General features: G+C 41.2%; 1 protein-coding gene and 1 pseudogene across 13 annotated transcripts in view; one reads left to right on the top strand and one right to left on the bottom strand.

Moving 5' to 3' along the window:
* LOC118372693 (gastrula zinc finger protein XlCGF57.1-like) overlaps positions 1-17,704 on the top strand; it is a 150,374-nt pseudogene that overhangs the window by 50,137 nt on the left and 82,533 nt on the right.
* LOC118372692 (zinc finger protein 239-like) overlaps positions 1-17,704 on the bottom strand; it is a 74,039-nt gene that overhangs the window by 2,870 nt on the left and 53,465 nt on the right. For 2 of the 13 annotated variants that reach the window (XM_052519747.1, XM_052519741.1), the window contains exons 2-3: positions 8,147-8,324; positions 5,074-7,745 (exon numbers count right to left, since the gene is read on the bottom strand). The exons of 4 other annotated variants lie outside the window; for them this stretch is intronic. In XM_052519747.1, coding sequence (XP_052375707.1) covers positions 6,475-7,745; positions 8,147-8,324 — 1,449 coding nt within the window. In that variant the 3' untranslated portion in view covers positions 5,074-6,474. Of the gene's footprint in view, positions 1-1,615; positions 2,096-5,069; positions 7,746-8,146; positions 8,325-14,911; positions 15,785-17,704 lie in introns of those variants that run through there. 7 more of the 13 variants (XM_052519744.1, XM_052519745.1, XM_052519743.1 and 4 more) reach the window with 6 other exon arrangements.

Here is a 17,704-nt window from a genome sequence, read left to right on the forward strand (position 1 = left end):
CCACAAATGTCTTTTATATTTCACTTTGGCAAATTTGTCAAAATGGAATTGGAATATTTTTTACAAAATGTAAAAACGAATAAAACTTGATGGTAGAACAAAGAGCAGAACAGAAACGAAAAGCTCCACCCCCTCTTTCAAGATGTAGATGTCGCCTCCCCTTCCAACGTGTGAAAGATGGTAACACCTGCTAAATCATGTTGTTCAAATAACCAGTGATGAAAAACCTAAACACCAGAACTATTGCTGCTAGTTATCCCACTTGGAGAATGTTGAGAAAATGTCAGTCTCATAGTTTCAGTATCCTTATACAGTAAATACATAGAAGAAACCATCAGATATGGGGGTATTGTAACATGTAGTAGAAACCTACAGTAAAAAGGTATGGGTGTAACCTGGTGCAATTTCTGCCCCATGTAACATTGCTTAAGATCCACTTGTCTTATTACTGTAACAGCATCCACATTTAAAACTGTCAACATTCAGAAAATGAGTGTAATAAACTGTAATTTACCACCCAAGTATTTCAGCAGTACATTGTACACTACATCATTTCAAATTTCATTAAAAAAAATATATATATGGTATGTAAACTTGACACTTGATAATTTTGCTTACGTAATTCCGTTTTTAGCAGTTTGATTAAATGATAGTTAAATGTATTGTTAACAAATGACAGGAACATCGTTGTACTTACAGTTACGAAAATCTACAACATACTTATGACAATTGTACCAAAGAGAGAAAAAAACGTCATTGGATTGGTGGAGTCATGTGATAGTGGGAGAATCCACCATATGTTTTATAACAGCCATTTCCTTTCAAATCAGTTAAGGGAAGTGAACAAGTGCACAGTTAGGAAGGAAGGAAAGATAACTAGGGATTCCTTAACATATTATGTAGGTAGAAGTGGAGCTCGCGTGAGGGCCATGGGTGTGACTGTTCCTGCAGATACACTCAATCCCAGTGAACGTTGCACCCCTGGTTTTTGGTATCTTTTAGTTGTCACTGTAGAAAACTAAATTAGATGATGTTGAAGTTGAAATGGTGCTTTAACAGTGGAGGACGCACCTGTTTACTTTTCAGTAACTCTAAATCAATAGTTGTTTAGTTTCCCGAAATGTCAGAAACATTCACTTGCTCGACCATTCTGAAGGTCATGTAACTGTTACATGCAACATTTCTTGTGAACTTAACAGGACAGATGTTGCTCTCTAGTTTTATGATGTAACAAAGGTCTGGTTGAATGTATTCTGCCACTGTCTTCTTGTCTCAGCTGAGTCCAGACATATGAACTAACAGGTTATAACAACGCAATTATCACAACATGTAATATGGCTATTTTTCTGGCTTTCTTCCCTGGTGATTTTTACCTACACACCGGTACTGCAAGTTGTAGCTTTGCCCTCATTATTTCTCCATGGTTCTGACTTTACCTGCTTGTTGCGCATTGCCTTGTATCAATCTGTGTGCTTTAGGCTAGTAGGGTACTTTGCTGAAGGACAAAATATCCCACGTGTTTATTTACCACCATTGTTTATGGAAGAACAAAGATGATAACTAGACATGTTATACACCACAGTAGGAAAACTATTAATAAGTCGACATAACTTACCCGATCCATCGTTGAAGCTGTTCTTTCTTCAAATAAAAAACGTGACAGTAAATCTGTAGCTCGCCTACACTAGTTACTTTCTTTGTTACCGCGTTCAGATAAAGCTAGACCAGAACAAACGTAAATATAAATATCAACACCTGGATAAGATTTGTATCTATTAAAGTCAATAAAACGTCCAACACCCTATTCACCAAAAATACTGTTATCGTCTACCTCTACCCCAGAGTCTGTTGGAACAACGTCCTCTTCCGAGATTCCAGATAGTTTTAATTGCCTGAGGCCCAGTAAGTGTACCGTAAACAATACCAGACAAATTACAAGCTATACGTGCTGCGAACCATGCAGCATTTACTGCAATGCAACCTCCGAAGTAGTCAGTGTGTTACAAGCATTTCGCTACACCCGCTATAACATCTGCTAAACACAAGGATGTGATCAATAAAATTGGATTGATTTTTAATTATTCCGCTTTACAGACCAGATCCAGAGATGTTGAGAAGGAAGTGGTCTTCTTCTTCTTTAGTGTTATGGCGGTCCGCAAACAATGACTATAGGTGCACTTTCCCACCTAGTGTGTTGGCTGTGTATCAGCCTACTATTCTGTAGTATGAATTCATTACACTTTGTGAAAAACCAACTAACCCTACACCCATTTAAACATCATTATTCCACTACTTTGGCCCTCTGATTCAACACCAGGCCAGCAGACTGGGAGGACGGGATATTATCCTTCAAAACACCTTGTAACTCTGCAGTAAAATATTATACACCCAAGCAAGCACTTCTCAACAGCTGCCACCACAACATCTATCCACTGTGTTTTACATTCTATTACTGTGGTACAGTTGACAACCATGGCCATGAACTTGGCCAAAACTTACTGAAGCATGTTATTCCTATCACTCTCTATTGACCTCCGCCTAATCACAGGGATCCTCTCAGGATCTTTCACCCTGGACCCTTCTTCCTCTACTACTCTCTTCGCTGCCTCAGCATACAACATCTGCTGCACTACTGTGATCCTGGTAATCTCAACCTGTCTTTCTCTCACTGGACACATCTGATCTCCAGCACCATGTGTACCCCTACAGTTTATACACACAACTTTTTACATCAATACTACACATTCCTTTCTCTCAGGTCCTCCTGCACACTTCTCACATCTAGGAATCTCCCTGATACACACTGCTGGAAGGAAGTTGTCAAGGAAGGGAGTTTGTGTTTATACAGGAAGCACTGATACACTTACCGTCAACCAATCATGTCAATGTTGATTTATACAAAGCTTTAAAGCTTGCCAGCTTGTAGTCTTGAAACTCGGACATTAGTTACCTTTGGCTCGTTCAGCCATCCCAATGGGAAAAATTAATGGGGGAAAATGAAGGTTTTGGAACAACAAAAATAAGGTCAGCACAGGCTAAGGAGATCTTATACAGTACATTTTGTTCTATGAGATAATAGCAGACAGTTAATATGAATTTCATGAATTATGAAGCCTTTGCAATTGTTGGTCTTTTTTATTACATAAATACTTCAAAATTCACAAGAAGTGATGTTAGCTGATACAGATTGTAGAACAAAACACATAACATCTAAACCTGTGTTTTCAACAGACCTTCCGGCGCCGACAGAGATGGCCGCCTCGCTTTGCATTGCTAGGAAACTATGCAGTATCACAAGCATTTCGCTACACTCGCATTAACATCTGCTAACCATGTGTATGTGACAAATAACATTTGATTTGATGTGCTTATAGAGATGGCTAATTCATCACAAAGCCCACTGATATTGCAAACCACTTGAATTACTGTTTCATTGGCAAGATAAGAAAACTAAGGGATGACATGTCAGCAACAAACACTGACACCACACATCCAAGAATATCGGACCAAATTATGACAGACAAGAATTGTACTTTAGAATTCCATAAAATCAGTGTGGAAGAAGTGAATAAATTATTGTCTATCAACAATAACAAGCCACCGGGGTCTGACAATCTAGATGGAAAATTACTGAGGATAATAGTAGACGATATTTCCACTCCTATTTGCCACATCTTCAATTTAAGCCTACTAGAGAGCGCGTGCCCTCAGGCCTGGAGAGAAGCTAAAGTCATTCTGCTACCCAAGAAGAGTAAAGCCCCTTTACTGGCTCAAATAGCCGACCAATCAGGCTGTTACCAACCCTTAGAAAAAATGGTGTTTGACCAGATACAATGCTATTTTACAGTAAACAAATTGACAACAGAATTTCAAGATATTAGCTCTTGTCACTTAGTATTTTAATTAATGCATAATGGTAAACCTAGACACTTGCATCGTATAGTATTCTGAGTGGTGACTGAAGGCTTGTTACCTTGACTAGATTCATTGATACAATTATGGGTCTTTAGCATCATGTAATATTGGAGTCAGAGTCAAAATGTTCTTCACTCTTCACATTCTTCTGGCAACGGTCCATACTTGGTCCCTTACTCTTTTTAATTTGCTTCAATGATCTTCACATTTTCCAAATGTGTATTTTGGTCCTGTTTCATCCATCTGATAAATACATTACATTATCAAAGTATGTTTGTCTATCTTATGTTTCTATCTGAAAAGTCCTCTGAGGCGTGTAATGACTTCTCCGAGGAGTGGTGATCAGGGTGGAGGTGGTAGCACATGATGGGGTGGGGGTACGGTCGGGGGGCTCCCCACACGAAGCCTGGTCACTTTTTCAAGGTCATTTTTATGATGTTTCAGAACTACTTGTCAAAACAAGTTACAAATGTATAATTTTCTTTTAAAATAAATAACAGGTCATTCTGATGTGTATGATAGAACACATTTTCAACTCCAAGGACAAAAAAAATCACTATGAGACATTTTCACCCCAAGTGAGACAACCGAGCACCCTGACTCATTGACTATAAGGTCTACAGATTCATTCAGTTTATTTTTTATCAATGTGTGTGTGTCTGTATATATATATATATATATATATATATATATATATATATATATTCGATTGTACAGGTGTGTATATTTCAATAATTCTAATCTTTTACTTTTAGATGTGTGTGTGTATTGTTAGATATTACTGCACTGTTGGAGCTGGGAACACAAGCATTTCTACACCCGCAATAACATCTGCTAAATATGTGTATGTGACCAATGATTACAGTGTGTGTTTGTGTACGAGTACAAGTGCATAGGATTGTGTGTGTAGGTTTGTAATTGGTGGAGGGTGATATGTGCATTAACATTAGTGAGGTAACACATAAAACATTGGTTTAGGTGTTATTACATTATTCATTAAAGTTGTAACTCACCTGATAAAGTAACTTATTACATTAAATGGAAAAAATTATTACTATAACAATTCAACATTTTATCATATCAACAAGATATTACATATACCAGTTTTTTTACATTATAAATCTGTTATTACATTAACCGTTGTTACACAATTTAAGTGATAACTTCTTGTTTAGAAGATAATGGATTGAATGTATTGATCAATTGAATACATGAATATAAACCTGTTGTTGAAACATTATTCTACATTATCCCCCTCCCCCCTTTTGCAGCAATTACAGCTGCAAGTCTCTTGGGGTGTCTCTATTTTTGCCCATTCTTCAAGGCAAAACTGCTCCAGCTCCTTCAAGTTGGTTGGATTCCGCTGGTATACATCAATCTTTAAGTTATACCACAGATTCTCAATTGGATTGAGGTCTGGGCTTTGACTAGGCCATTCCAAGACATTTAAATGTTTCCCCCTTAAACCACTCGAGTGTTGCTTTAGCAGTATGTTTAGGGCCATTTCCATTTTTTTATGGATATAATGGTGCTCCGTTGGATGTTCAAAGTTGCAGATATAATTTTTACAACTCAACCCTGATCTGTACTTCTCCACAACTTCGTCCCGGACCTGTTTGGAGAGCTCCTTGATCTTCATGGTGCCGCTTGTTTGGTGGTGCCCCTTGCTTAGTGGTGTTGCAGACTCTGGGACCTTTCAGAACAGGTGTATACAGTGGGGAGAACAAGTATTTGATACACTGCCGATTTTGCAGGTTTTCCTACTCACAAAGCATGTAGAGGTCTGTAACTTTTTATCATAGGTACACTTCAACTGTGAGAGACGGAATCTAAAACAAAAATCCAGAAAATCACATTGTATGATTTTTAAGTAATTAATTAGCATTTTATTGCCTGACATAAGTATTTGATCACCTACCAACTAGTAAGATTTCCAGCTCTCACAGATCAGTTTTAATTTAAGAAGCCCCCCCTGTTCTCCACTGATTACATGTATTAACTGCACCTGTTTGAACTCATTACCTGTATAAAAGACACTTAGATTGCACACAGGTGTACTTCATTTAGCTAATTATGTGAGTTCTGAAGGTAATTGGTTGTACCAGATCATATTTAGAGGCTTCATAGCAAAGGGGCTGAATACATAAGCACACACCACTTTTGTTTAATTTATTAGAATTTTTTTTAAACAAGTAATATTTTTCATTTCACTTCACCAATTTGGACTATTTTGTGTATGCCCATTACATAAAATCCAAATAAAAATCTATTTAAATTACAGGTTGTAATACAACAAAATAGGAAAAATGCCAAAGGGCAGTGTATGAAAGAAGATACAATTATCAACATCCTCACAGGTTCACTATAACATTTCCTATGATAACATTTATCCATTTAGATCAATATGTGATATTACATAGACACAGGGGAGACCTGATGCTAGATCAGAGCTGCATACTATGCTCCATAGAGGTTACCATGGTGATCAGACTGAGGCAACTGTTTAAGAATGGGAGATGGATATGACTGTTCACTAGATATTTCCTATTGATCCTTTAGTTAGTGTACTGGAACTGGTGACAGATAGGAGGGAGAGGAAATACGGCACGTTTTTGTTTTCTGGTGTTTTTTCAATTGCCCTAAATAAGCAAAGCGCTTCCTACATAGACAAACATAGGGTTTCTCTCCAGTGTGTGTTCGCAGGTGTGAATTTAGGGTCCCTGATTGACTGAAGCTCTTCCCACACTGATCACAGCTATAAGGTTTCTCTCCTGTGTGTATGCGCTGGTGTATAGTAAGTTTTTCTGACACAGCAAAGCTCTTCCCACACTGATCACAGCTAAAAGGTTTCTCTCCTGTGTGTTGTCTCTGGTGTATATTCAGGTGTACTGATTGAGCAAAGCTCTTGCCACACTGAGCACATCTATAAGGTTTCACTCCAGTGTGTGTTCGCTGGTGTGAATTTAGTGTTCCTGATTGACTGAAGCTCTTCCCACACTTAACACAGGTAAAAGGTTTCTCTCTAGTGTGTGTTCGATGGTGTCTAGTCAGGGAGGAAGCTATAGCAAAGCTCTTCCCACACTTATCACATCTAAAAGGCTTCTCTCCAGTGTGTGTTAGCTGGTGTGTATTCAGGGTGGAAGCTAGAGCAAAGCTCTTCCCACATAGACAGACATAAGGTCTCTCTCCAGTGTGTGTTCGATGGTGTCTAGTCAGGGAGGAAGCTAGAGCAAAGTTCTTCCCACACTGATCACAGCTATAAGATTTCTCTCCAGTGTGTGTTCGCTGATGTGAATTTAGGGGCCCTGATTGACTGAAGCCCTTCCCACACTGATCACAGATATAAGATTTCTCTCCTGTGTGTATGCACTGGTGTATAGTTAGGGCATCTGATACAGCATAGCTCTTCCCACATTGATCACAGCTATAAGGCTTCACTCCGGTGTGTGTTAGCTTGTGTATGTTTAGGGCTCCCAAATATGAAAAGCTTTTCCCACAATCAAGGCAGGGGTAAGGCTTCTCCCCTGTATGAATTCTCAGGTGAGATTTTAAGGTGTTAGAAGCAGCGAAACTCTTCCCACACTGAGAGCAGCAGTACGGTTTCTCTCCGGTGTGAATCCGCTGGTGAATAATGAAGTCACTCCGGTTTGTGAAACTCTTCCCACAGTCAGAGCAGCAGTGGTGAGGTTTCTTCCCTGTACACCTCTGCTGATGTTTCTTGAGATGTTCTGATCTGGAAAGACTCTTCTCTGTCTCGTCAGCAACATGTGGTTGAGGATGCCCAGAAGATAAGCCCCTCCCATTGAGAGAGCAACGGTTAGGTGTGTCACCTGTGAAACAAAGACATTGAATAACTAGGTTTTGGAAATATGGCTCCATAAACAAACACGATAACAAAAAAAATGTAAGTGTTATTTAGCAGACGATGTTATCAAGAGTGATTTACAGGAGCAATTAGGGTTAAGTATCTTGCTCAAGGGCACAGACAGATTTTCTACCAAGTCGGCTCAGAGATCCAAACCAGCAACCTTTCAATTTGTGGCCCAACGCTCTTAAAACACGAGACTACCTGCCTCTGTTATCATCAATATACACCCAGTTTATTAAGTACCCTCCATTCATGAAATTCTATTGACAATTAACTAGCCCCTGAGCGTTTTACTGATTATAAATCAATAAACAGAAGTTGCAGAAGCAGATTGTGGTCTCATCCACACCCCATTGTTCTTACTTGATGAAATCAAATCTCCCTCCTCGTGTCCTTCTCTCACAGTTCCACTCTGCCCTGGTGTTTTTCTGCAGTCGACCAGCCGCACAAACACCCTCTTCGGACCCAGCAGTAAGGCGCTACCAGGAGAGTTGTATCCAGGGGACTCCGGCAGGGTGGAGGGGGACGGACTAGCTCTGTCCTGGTGACCACAGGAAGTATTGTACATAGAATATCACTAGACCAAACATTTGATTAGTCTAAATCTCTGATTGGTGCATCCTTATAAATACCTCCTTTCTCCTGAAGTGTGAAACTGTTCACTACGTTCCACAAATGTACAGTTTTCAAATCACTTTGGGACATTTCTCAAATGGAAGTGGTATATTTTTTTACTAATGTAAAAACGTATAACACTTGTAATGCCTCCTGTCTTATGTTCAGAACCTTTGATTATTCATTGGAGTTGAACACATCTTTCACCCCTGAGTTAGTCTTGGTTAACCCAGAACTAATGTCTCACGTAATTGGTCAGCCGCTCTATTTAGTTCTGAGTTCATACGGGTTAGGATGAGAGCTTAACAGATGCTGGAATGACGAGCTCCACCCTTCCCTCTCCTAAAAGTCAGCGAACACCAACACCTGCAAAAGCGTTATTCATCATAATAACCAGATGAAAAACCTCAACACCTGAACTACTGCTGCTCATTATGATGTAGTATTTAGAGCCAAATCCATCAATTATTTGGTTTTACCCTCCACCCTAAATTAAATGAATGTAAATGTATACAGTTATCCCCATGTACAATAGAGCCACATCTTTCTGGTGCCTTTAACAGCCTGTTTCTAGCCTAAAGTGTTGTAGAGTTATGTATCCTATACATTTATATAATCAGGGTTTGGGGGCATTAGCCCCTCCCCCACCCCAAGCACCACTCCACTGGAATGGCCGTTGACAATTATCCAACACAGGGCTAGTCCACCATCCAGATCAGAGCTGTAAATACAATCAAGCCTGTCTAATGGCAGAGTTGTTAGTTTGGCACTGTTGATAAGCACAGATTTGGCATGACCCTCTCCTTAGAACCATCTGGCAGAACGGCCAGAATATGTTCTATAAGTTAAGACAGGAGGCGGTGCCAGACGTGCCAGAACCAACCCTATGAACTATGTAACCTGTCTGTAACCAGTAATATAAGAGATCTAATGGGACTGCCCTGAGGGAGATACCTTCAGAACGGTACTTTATACTTCTTAGTTTGACCTCTCCAGCATGCTGATAAAAAAAAACTTAATTCATTTAAGATTGAATTCGAGTGTCCCTGTGTTGAATTTCCACGAGAATCCCATCACATACACTACATTCCCAAAAGTATGTGGACACGTGCTCGTTGAACATCTAATTCCAAAATCATGAGCATTAATATGGAGTTGGTCTCCCCTTTGCTGCTATACAGCCTCCACTTCCAGGAAGTCTTTCCACTAGATGTTGGAACATTGCTGCGGGAACTTGCTTCAATTCAGCCACAAGTGCATTAGTGAGGTTGGGCACTGATGTTGGGCACTTAGGCCTGGCTTGCGGTCTGCGTTCCAATTCATCCCAAAGGTGTTCGATGGGGTTGAGGTCAGGAGTCTCTCAACAAACTATTTCTGTATGGACCTGGCTTTGTGCACGGGGCATTGTCATGCTGAAACAGGAAAGGGCGTTCCCCAAACTTAACACAAAGTTGGAAGCACAGAATCGTCTAAAATGTCATTGCATGTGTAACGGATGTGAAACGGCTAGCTTAGTTAGCGGTGTGCGCTAAATAGCGTTTCAATCGGTTACGTCACTTGCTCTGAGACCTTGAAGTACTAGTTCCCCTTGCTCTGCAAGGGCCGCGGCTTTTGTGGAGCGATGGGTAACGATGCTTCGAGGGTGACTGTTGTCGTTGTGTGCAGAAGGTCCCTGGTTCGCGCCCGGGTATGGGCGAGGGGACGGTTTAAAATTATACTGTTACACATGCTGTAGCGTTAATAATTCCCTTCACTTGAACTAAGGGACCTGAACCCTGAAAAACATCCCCAGACAAGTATTCCTCCTCCACCAAAACTTTACAGTTGGCACTATGCATTGGAGCAGGTAGCTTTTCCTGGCATCTGCCAAAACCACATTTGTCATTCGGCGGTGAGCCTTACACCACTCCAGCCGACGCTTGGCATTGCGCATAGTGCGTGCAGCTGCTCAGCTATGGAAAGCCATTTCATATTTCTGAATTCCATAATTTTATTGTTAGACATTACTGCACTGTTGGAACTAGGAACAATCAATTCGCTACACCTGCAATAAGATATGCTAAGTATGTGTATGGACCAATACAATCTGATTTGATTTGTTTTCTCAGCTAGTTTGAGTTGTGTCCTGTCTGACAGTGAAATATGGCTAGCGTTTACCATAGCTTGGACTATGGAGTAGATAGCTAGCGTTTACCATAGCTTGGACTATGGAGTAGATAGCTAGCGTTTACCATAGCTTGGACTATGGAGTAGATAGCTAGCGTTTACCATAGCTTGGACTATGGAGTAGATAGCTAGCGTTTACCATAGCTTGGACTATGGAGTAGATAGCTAGCGTTTACCATAGCTTGGACTATGGAGTAGATAGCTAGCGTTTACCATAGCTTGGACTATGGAGTAGATAGCTAGCGTTTACCATAGCTTGGACTATGGAGTAGATAGCTAGCGTTTACCATAGCTTGGACTATGGAGTAGCTAGCTAGCGTTGCAGAAGTCCATTGCATTGCATTCTAAGGTAGCAGTGTGGCATATTTTGTTTTGAACGGATGTAGTTCATGCAGTTCAATGCTGTGGCGCTTCCAGGCAGCTGCTCGAGAGTAACGTGTTACAATGTTTGAGATGTTTGTTGGTGTTTTTTTTCATTGTTTTGTGTCACACTGCATACTGTTCCTTGCTCTTTTAACGGATTAAGCATGGCTTTGACAACGATGAATTGTACAAACGTTGTGGAATAATCATCACAGTTTCTACTGATTCACAAAAAACATGCACCCTCCACTGGCACCACATATCCGAGACTAACTTTAGTGCCTCGGGATAATGCGCGTAAGAAGCCGGGGTGAGATGGACTACAGCTGGTAAGGGCAGACGGAGGAAAATACTGACAATAGAAGGTGACGGACCTAAAACACGTCAAAAACACAATCGCTCACGTGAACGCAGAATTCTAACTGAATTATGTGACGTCACAAATACGTCCCAGGATGCCCCAAGGACCCCGAATGTGCTGGTTTGTAATTCAAGATCATTGATGAACAAAGTGGATGAATTTGATCTGCTTCTTCATTGCAGTAAATGCAGACATTGGATGCGTCACTTAAACTTGGGCCCACGAAAATATCCCAGATGAATCACTTTTCATATACAACTATCAGCTGTTCAGAAATGTCAGGGCCAGAGAGGAGGGGGTGTGGCTATGTATGTGAACCACAGTATGCAGGCAAAGAGAATAACTGACCAGGAGAAAGCTCATTTTCAACTCTGATCGTGGGAGTACACTATCATCCACCATGGGCAAATGAGAAAACGCTTCGGTAGAACACAGTGTATTATCTCATCAACACTGTCGATGTGATCAGGATGTCCTATACCCAAAGTGTCAAACCCATGTTCAACGAGTGACTGGAGGCCCATCTCTCTAACGTCATGCCTTGGAAAAATCCAGAACTTCATTAAAATATAAAACTGTTGGCTTGAGTTATCTGAGTGCACAAATCAGTATGCCTACCTCCCAAAGTCCAGCACTACTACCGCCCTTGTGAAAGCCACACACTCCTGGCTGACAACTACAGACTCCAAACATACCAACAATGGTGAGGGTGTTACTTGCTGATATGTCCAAAGCCTTTGATCGAGTAGATCACACAAAGCTCCTGCAACATCTGTTTGACATTGAACTGTGTCCAAGGTTACTAGCCTGGCTCAGCAGCTACACCACAGGAAGAAAAGAGGGTGATGGTTACTAGCCTGGCTCAGCAGCTACACCACAGGAAGAAAAGAGGGTGATGGTTACTAGCCTGGCTCAGCAGCTACACCATAGGAAGAAAAGAGGGTGATGGTTACTAGCCTGGCTCAGCAGCTACACCACAGCCTGGGAAGAAGAAAAGAGGGTGATGGTTACTAGCCTGGCTCATCAGCTACACCACAGGAAGAAAAGAGGGTGATGGTTACTAGCCTGGCTCAGCAGCTACACCACAGGAAGAAAAGAGGGTGATGGTTACTAGCCTGGCTCAGCAGCTACACCACAGGAAGAAAAGAGGGTGATGGTTACTAGCCTGGCTCAGCAGCTACACCACAGGAAGAAAAGAGGGTGATGGTTACTAGCCTGGCTCAGCAGCTACACCACAGGAAGAAAAGAGGGTGATGGTTACTAGCCTGGCTCAGCAGCATAGGAAGAAAAGAGGGTGATGGTTACTAGCCTGGCTCAGCAGCACACAGGAAGAAAAGAGGGTGATGGTTACAGGAAGAAAAGAGGGTGATGGTTACTAGCCTGGCTCAGCAGCTACACCACAGGAAGAAAAGAGGGTGATGGTTACTAGCCTGGCTCAGCAGCTACACCACAGGAAGAAAAGAGGGTGATGGTTACTAGCCTGGCTCAGCAGCTACACCACAGGAAGAAAAGAGGGTGATGGTTACTAGCCTGGCTCAGCAGCTACACCACAGGAAGAAGGGGGGATGCAAGCCTTCAGCAGCTACACCACAGAATTTCAGAATGTGGGGTGTCATGTCACCCTGCCCCCAGTGAAAGTTGCGTGTCTGATTGTATGTATATTTTAGTTGTCACTGTAGTAGACTAAGCATAAGTGATTAGGAAAAACATCAAGACTGTTTCAAGGACAGCTTTTTTCCATCTACGTAACATCGCACAAAATCTGAAACTTTCTGTCCAAAAATGATGCAGAAAAATGTATCCATGCTTTTGTCACTTCTAGATTAGACTACTGCAATGCTCTACTTTCCGGCTACCCGGATAAAGCACTAAATAAACTTCAGGTAGTGCTAAACACGACTGCTAGAATCTTGACTAGAACCAAAAAATGTAATCATATTACTCCAGTGCTAGCCTCTCTACACTGGCTTCCTGCTAAGGCAAGGGCTGATTTCAAGGTTTTACTGCTAACCTACAAAGTATTACATGGGCTTGCTCCTATCCATCCTTCCGAATTCGTCCTGCCGTACATACCTACATGTACGCTACGGTCACAAGACTCAGGCCTCCTTAGTGTCCCAAGATTTTCTAAGCAAACAGCTGGATGCAGGGCTTTCTCCAAAAGAGTTCAATTTTTATGGAATGGTCGGCCTACCCATGTGAGAGACACAGACTCGGTCTCAACCTTTAAGTCTTTATTGAAGACTCATCTCTTCAGTAGGTCATATGATTGAGTGTAGTCTGGCCCAGGGGTGTGAAGGTGAACAGAAAGGCGCTGGAGCGACGAATCGCCCTTGCTGTCTCTGCCTGGCCAGTTCCCCTTTCCACTGGGATTCTCTGCCTCTAACCCTATCACAGGGGCTGGGTCACTGGCTTACTGGTGTTCTTCCATGCCTTCGCTAGGAGGGGTGCGTCACTTGAGTGGGTTGAGTCACTGATGTGATCTTCCTGTCCGGGTTGGCGCCCCCCTCCGATTCGCGCTGTGGGGGAGATCTTCGTGGGCTATACAAGGCCTTGTCTCAGAGTAGTAGGATGGTGGCGGAAGATAGCCATGTAGTGGTGTGGGGGCTGTGCTTTGGTAAAGTGGGTGGGGTTAAATCCTGCCTGTTTGGCCCTGTCTGGGGGTATCGTCGGATGGGGGCACAGTGTCTCCCGACCCCTCCTATCTCAGACTCCAATATTTATGCTGGAGTATTTTATTTTTATGGAGTATTTCTTCTGTCTTATGTCTTCTGTCTTATCCAGTGTGAATTTAAGTTCTCCCTAAGACCATATCTCAGGTCTCTGCCCTAAGACCTCTGCCCTAAGCCCTAAGACCAGGCCTCAGGTCTCTCGCTCTCTCATTTACTTCCGAGGTGCTTGACCTGTTGCACCCGATTATTATTATTTTACCCTGCTGGTCATCTATAAAACATTTGAACATCTCGGCCATGTACTGTTATAATCTCCACCTCGCACAGCCAGAAGAGGACAGGCCACCCCTCATAGCCTGGTTCCTCTCTAGGTTTCTACCTAGGTTCCTGCCTTTCTAGAGAGTGTTTTTCTAGCCACCGTGCATCTACATTACTTGATGTTTGGGGTTTTAGGCTGGGTTTCTGTACAGCACTTTGTGACATCGGCTGATGTAAAAAAGGCTTTATAAATACATTTGATTGAATGATTAGATTATGTTGAAATGGTGCTTGAATATAGTGGAGGCAGCGCCTGTTTTCTTTGCGTTAACAATAATTCAATAGTTGTTGAGTCGTCTGAAAGCGTCCGAAACATTCACTTGCTTGACCATTCTGTAGGTCATGTAACTGTTAGTTACATGGAACATATTTTGTTAACTTCACCGGAAAGACGTTGCACTCCGGTTTTATGATTACACAAAAAGGTGTGGTTGAATTTATTCTGCCACGGTCTTCTTGTCAAGGCATATGAACGAACAGGTTAGAGCAAACAATAAAATATCCAAAGTTTTTAATTACCGTCATTGTTTATTTTGTCCAGCTGTTCAAATGGAAATGGAAGATCAAAGATGACGAAAAATAGGCCTAGACATGTTATACACCACAGTAAGCATACTGTAAAATAAAACTTACCCGATCCATCGTTGAAGCTATTTTTTCTTCATCATTTCTTCTTCAAAAAAGGTGACAGTAAATCTGTAGCTAGACTCCACTACAGTTACTTTCTTTGTTACAGCGTTCAGATAAAGAACAGCTATACCAGAGCAATCAAACGTCCTTTTAAATATCAAAACTAGATTTAATTTGTGACAATAAAATGTCTGATGTAGGCTAACCTAACTTCAGAAAGATCATGGATAAGATCTTACCTGATCTATTAAAGTCAGGAAAACGTTCAACACCCTATTCGCCAAGAATCCTGCTGTCTGTTATCGTCTAACCCTATACGAGTCTGTTGGAACAACGTCCTCTTCGAGAGTCCAGATAGTTGTAATTCTCTAAGGCCCAGTAATGGACGCCTATGAAATACCAGACTGATTACCGCTGCGCTATCCGTGCAGCGAACCAGTAAAACCCAAAGTATGTTCAATCCGAAGTCTGCAGTTGTCATGCAGCACTTAACAGCAATGCAATCTCCGCAGTTGTCAATGTACTTATACTTCCGTTTCACCGAGCAGCCTCGAAGCAGTTGAGAAGGAAGTGGTCTTCTTCTTCTTTGGTATTATGGCGGTCCGCCATAAACAATTGTTATAGGTTCATACCTCCAGCAAGTGTATTGGCTGTGTATCAGTCTACTATTCTGTAATATTAATTCATTGCACTTTGTGAAAAACCAACTAACCCTACACCCATTTAAACGTCATTATTCCACTACGTTGGCCCTCTGATTCAACACCAGGCCAGACACATTATAACTCTGCAGTAAAATATTGTACACCCAAGTAGTTCTCTACAGCTGCCACCACAACATCTATCCACTGTGTTTTACATTCTACACCTGCGGTACAGTTGACAACCATGGCCATGAACGCCCAAAAATTATTGTTGGTGTTTGTTTTTTCTTTTTTTGTGTCGCACTGCATACTGTTCCTTGCTCTTTTAACGGATTAATTAAACATGGCTTTGACAACGATGAATTGTACAAACATTGTAGAATACTCATCACTGCTGGAAGGAAGTAGTTAAAGACGACGTTTGTGTTTATACAGGAAGTACCGCCCCCAATTACCGTCAACCAATCATGTCAATGTTGAGCTAAACAGAGCTTCAGATCTCGCCAGTTTGTAGAATTATAACAATGAAATTAGTTACATTTGGCTCGTTCAGCCATCCTAATGGGAAAAATAGGGTCAGCACAGGCTAAGGAGATCTTATACGTTTGTTCTATGAGATAATAGCAGTCAGTTAATATTACCTTTATTAATAATGAAGCCTTTATGTGATGTAAATGCTTTTTTGAATTGCATAATTGACATTAGCAAATAAAGATTGATGAACAAAACGAACAAGAGATCCTAAACCTGTGTTTACAACAGTCCTTATTTTGTTCCCCATAGTCTTTGTCCAGCAAACCATGGCAAAATTAGTGCCTATAGAAAGATGCCATTACTATTTCTCTCTATAGAGCCCCACAGTGGATGAGTCATAATACCCTTAAAATCAAATGGTCAAACTAGGAAATGGTTCCAATTGCTTTCCACCATTCACTTTACCCATAGGGGATTTCCATAGACTTACCCTGGAGAGACATTTTGAGAACCATTTCAATCTCTCTCGGACAAGGTGACTTTTATCAATTTAATCGTCTCTATTTACACTCACATTTCGCAACCGCTAATTAGGATAAAAGTAGACATCATGCAAGACTACAAACCCTTAAAAGCTCCTGCACATCATCCGCAGCTGACACCTCCAGCTGACACCTCTTGCCCGTGACAGGTCACAGTATTGTCCATTTTAAAAAGGTAATTGATTGCAAGATATTAGCTGTTGTCCCTTAGTCTTTTAATGAATGCATAATGGTAAACCTAGACACTTGCATCGTATAGTATTCTGAGTGGTGACTCAAGGCTTGTTACCTTGACTAGATTCATTGATACAATTATGGGTCTTTAGCATCACGTAATATTGAGTCAGAGTCAAAATATTCTTCACTCTTCACATTCTTCTGGCAACAGTCCATACTTGGACCCTTACTCTTTTTAATTTGCTTCAATGATCTTCATCTTTTCCTAATGTGTATTTTGGTCCTGTTTCATCCAACTGACAACACATGACATTGTGTGTTTCTATCTGGGGTGACCGGTCTGGGGTTATCCCCGCCCGAGGCCTGGACACTTTTGAAAGGTAATTTGTGACGTTTCAGAACCAATTGTCAAACAAAGTTTAAATGTATAATTTTGTTTTAAAAGCTATGACAGCTCATTTTGATATGTATACTAGAGGTCAAATATCAAATTTCTGTCAATCTGAAGATGTGTCTGATGGACAGCTATGAATCTAATATTTCCAATGATATATGATTAAAGGGTAAACATGAGTAATAACCTGATGTACTGTATGCTGACATTGTCATAGGGGTTTTACCCTATGGGCAAACTGAAAGGGATGGAGGGATGAATAGAAATAGTGATAACACACATAAAGCTACCATTGCTGCTGTGATAGAACACATTCAACTCAAGGGACATGGACCTTAAAAAACCCCTATGAGACATTTTCAACCCGAGGTGAGCCCCACCGAGCACCCTGGATCATTGACTATAAGGCCTGCAGATTCATTCAGATTATTTGTTGATCAAAGTATGTGTATGAATGTACATGTGTGTACATTTCAAGAATTCCATTATTTTACTTTTGTATTTGTGAGTATTGTTGTATTTTGTTAGATATAACTGCACTGTTGGAGCTAGGAACACAAGCATT

The sequence above is a fragment of the Oncorhynchus keta genome, chromosome 5, assembly GCF_023373465.1.
Source record: "Oncorhynchus keta strain PuntledgeMale-10-30-2019 chromosome 5, Oket_V2, whole genome shotgun sequence".
Lineage (NCBI taxonomy): Eukaryota > Metazoa > Chordata > Actinopteri > Salmoniformes > Salmonidae > Oncorhynchus > Oncorhynchus keta.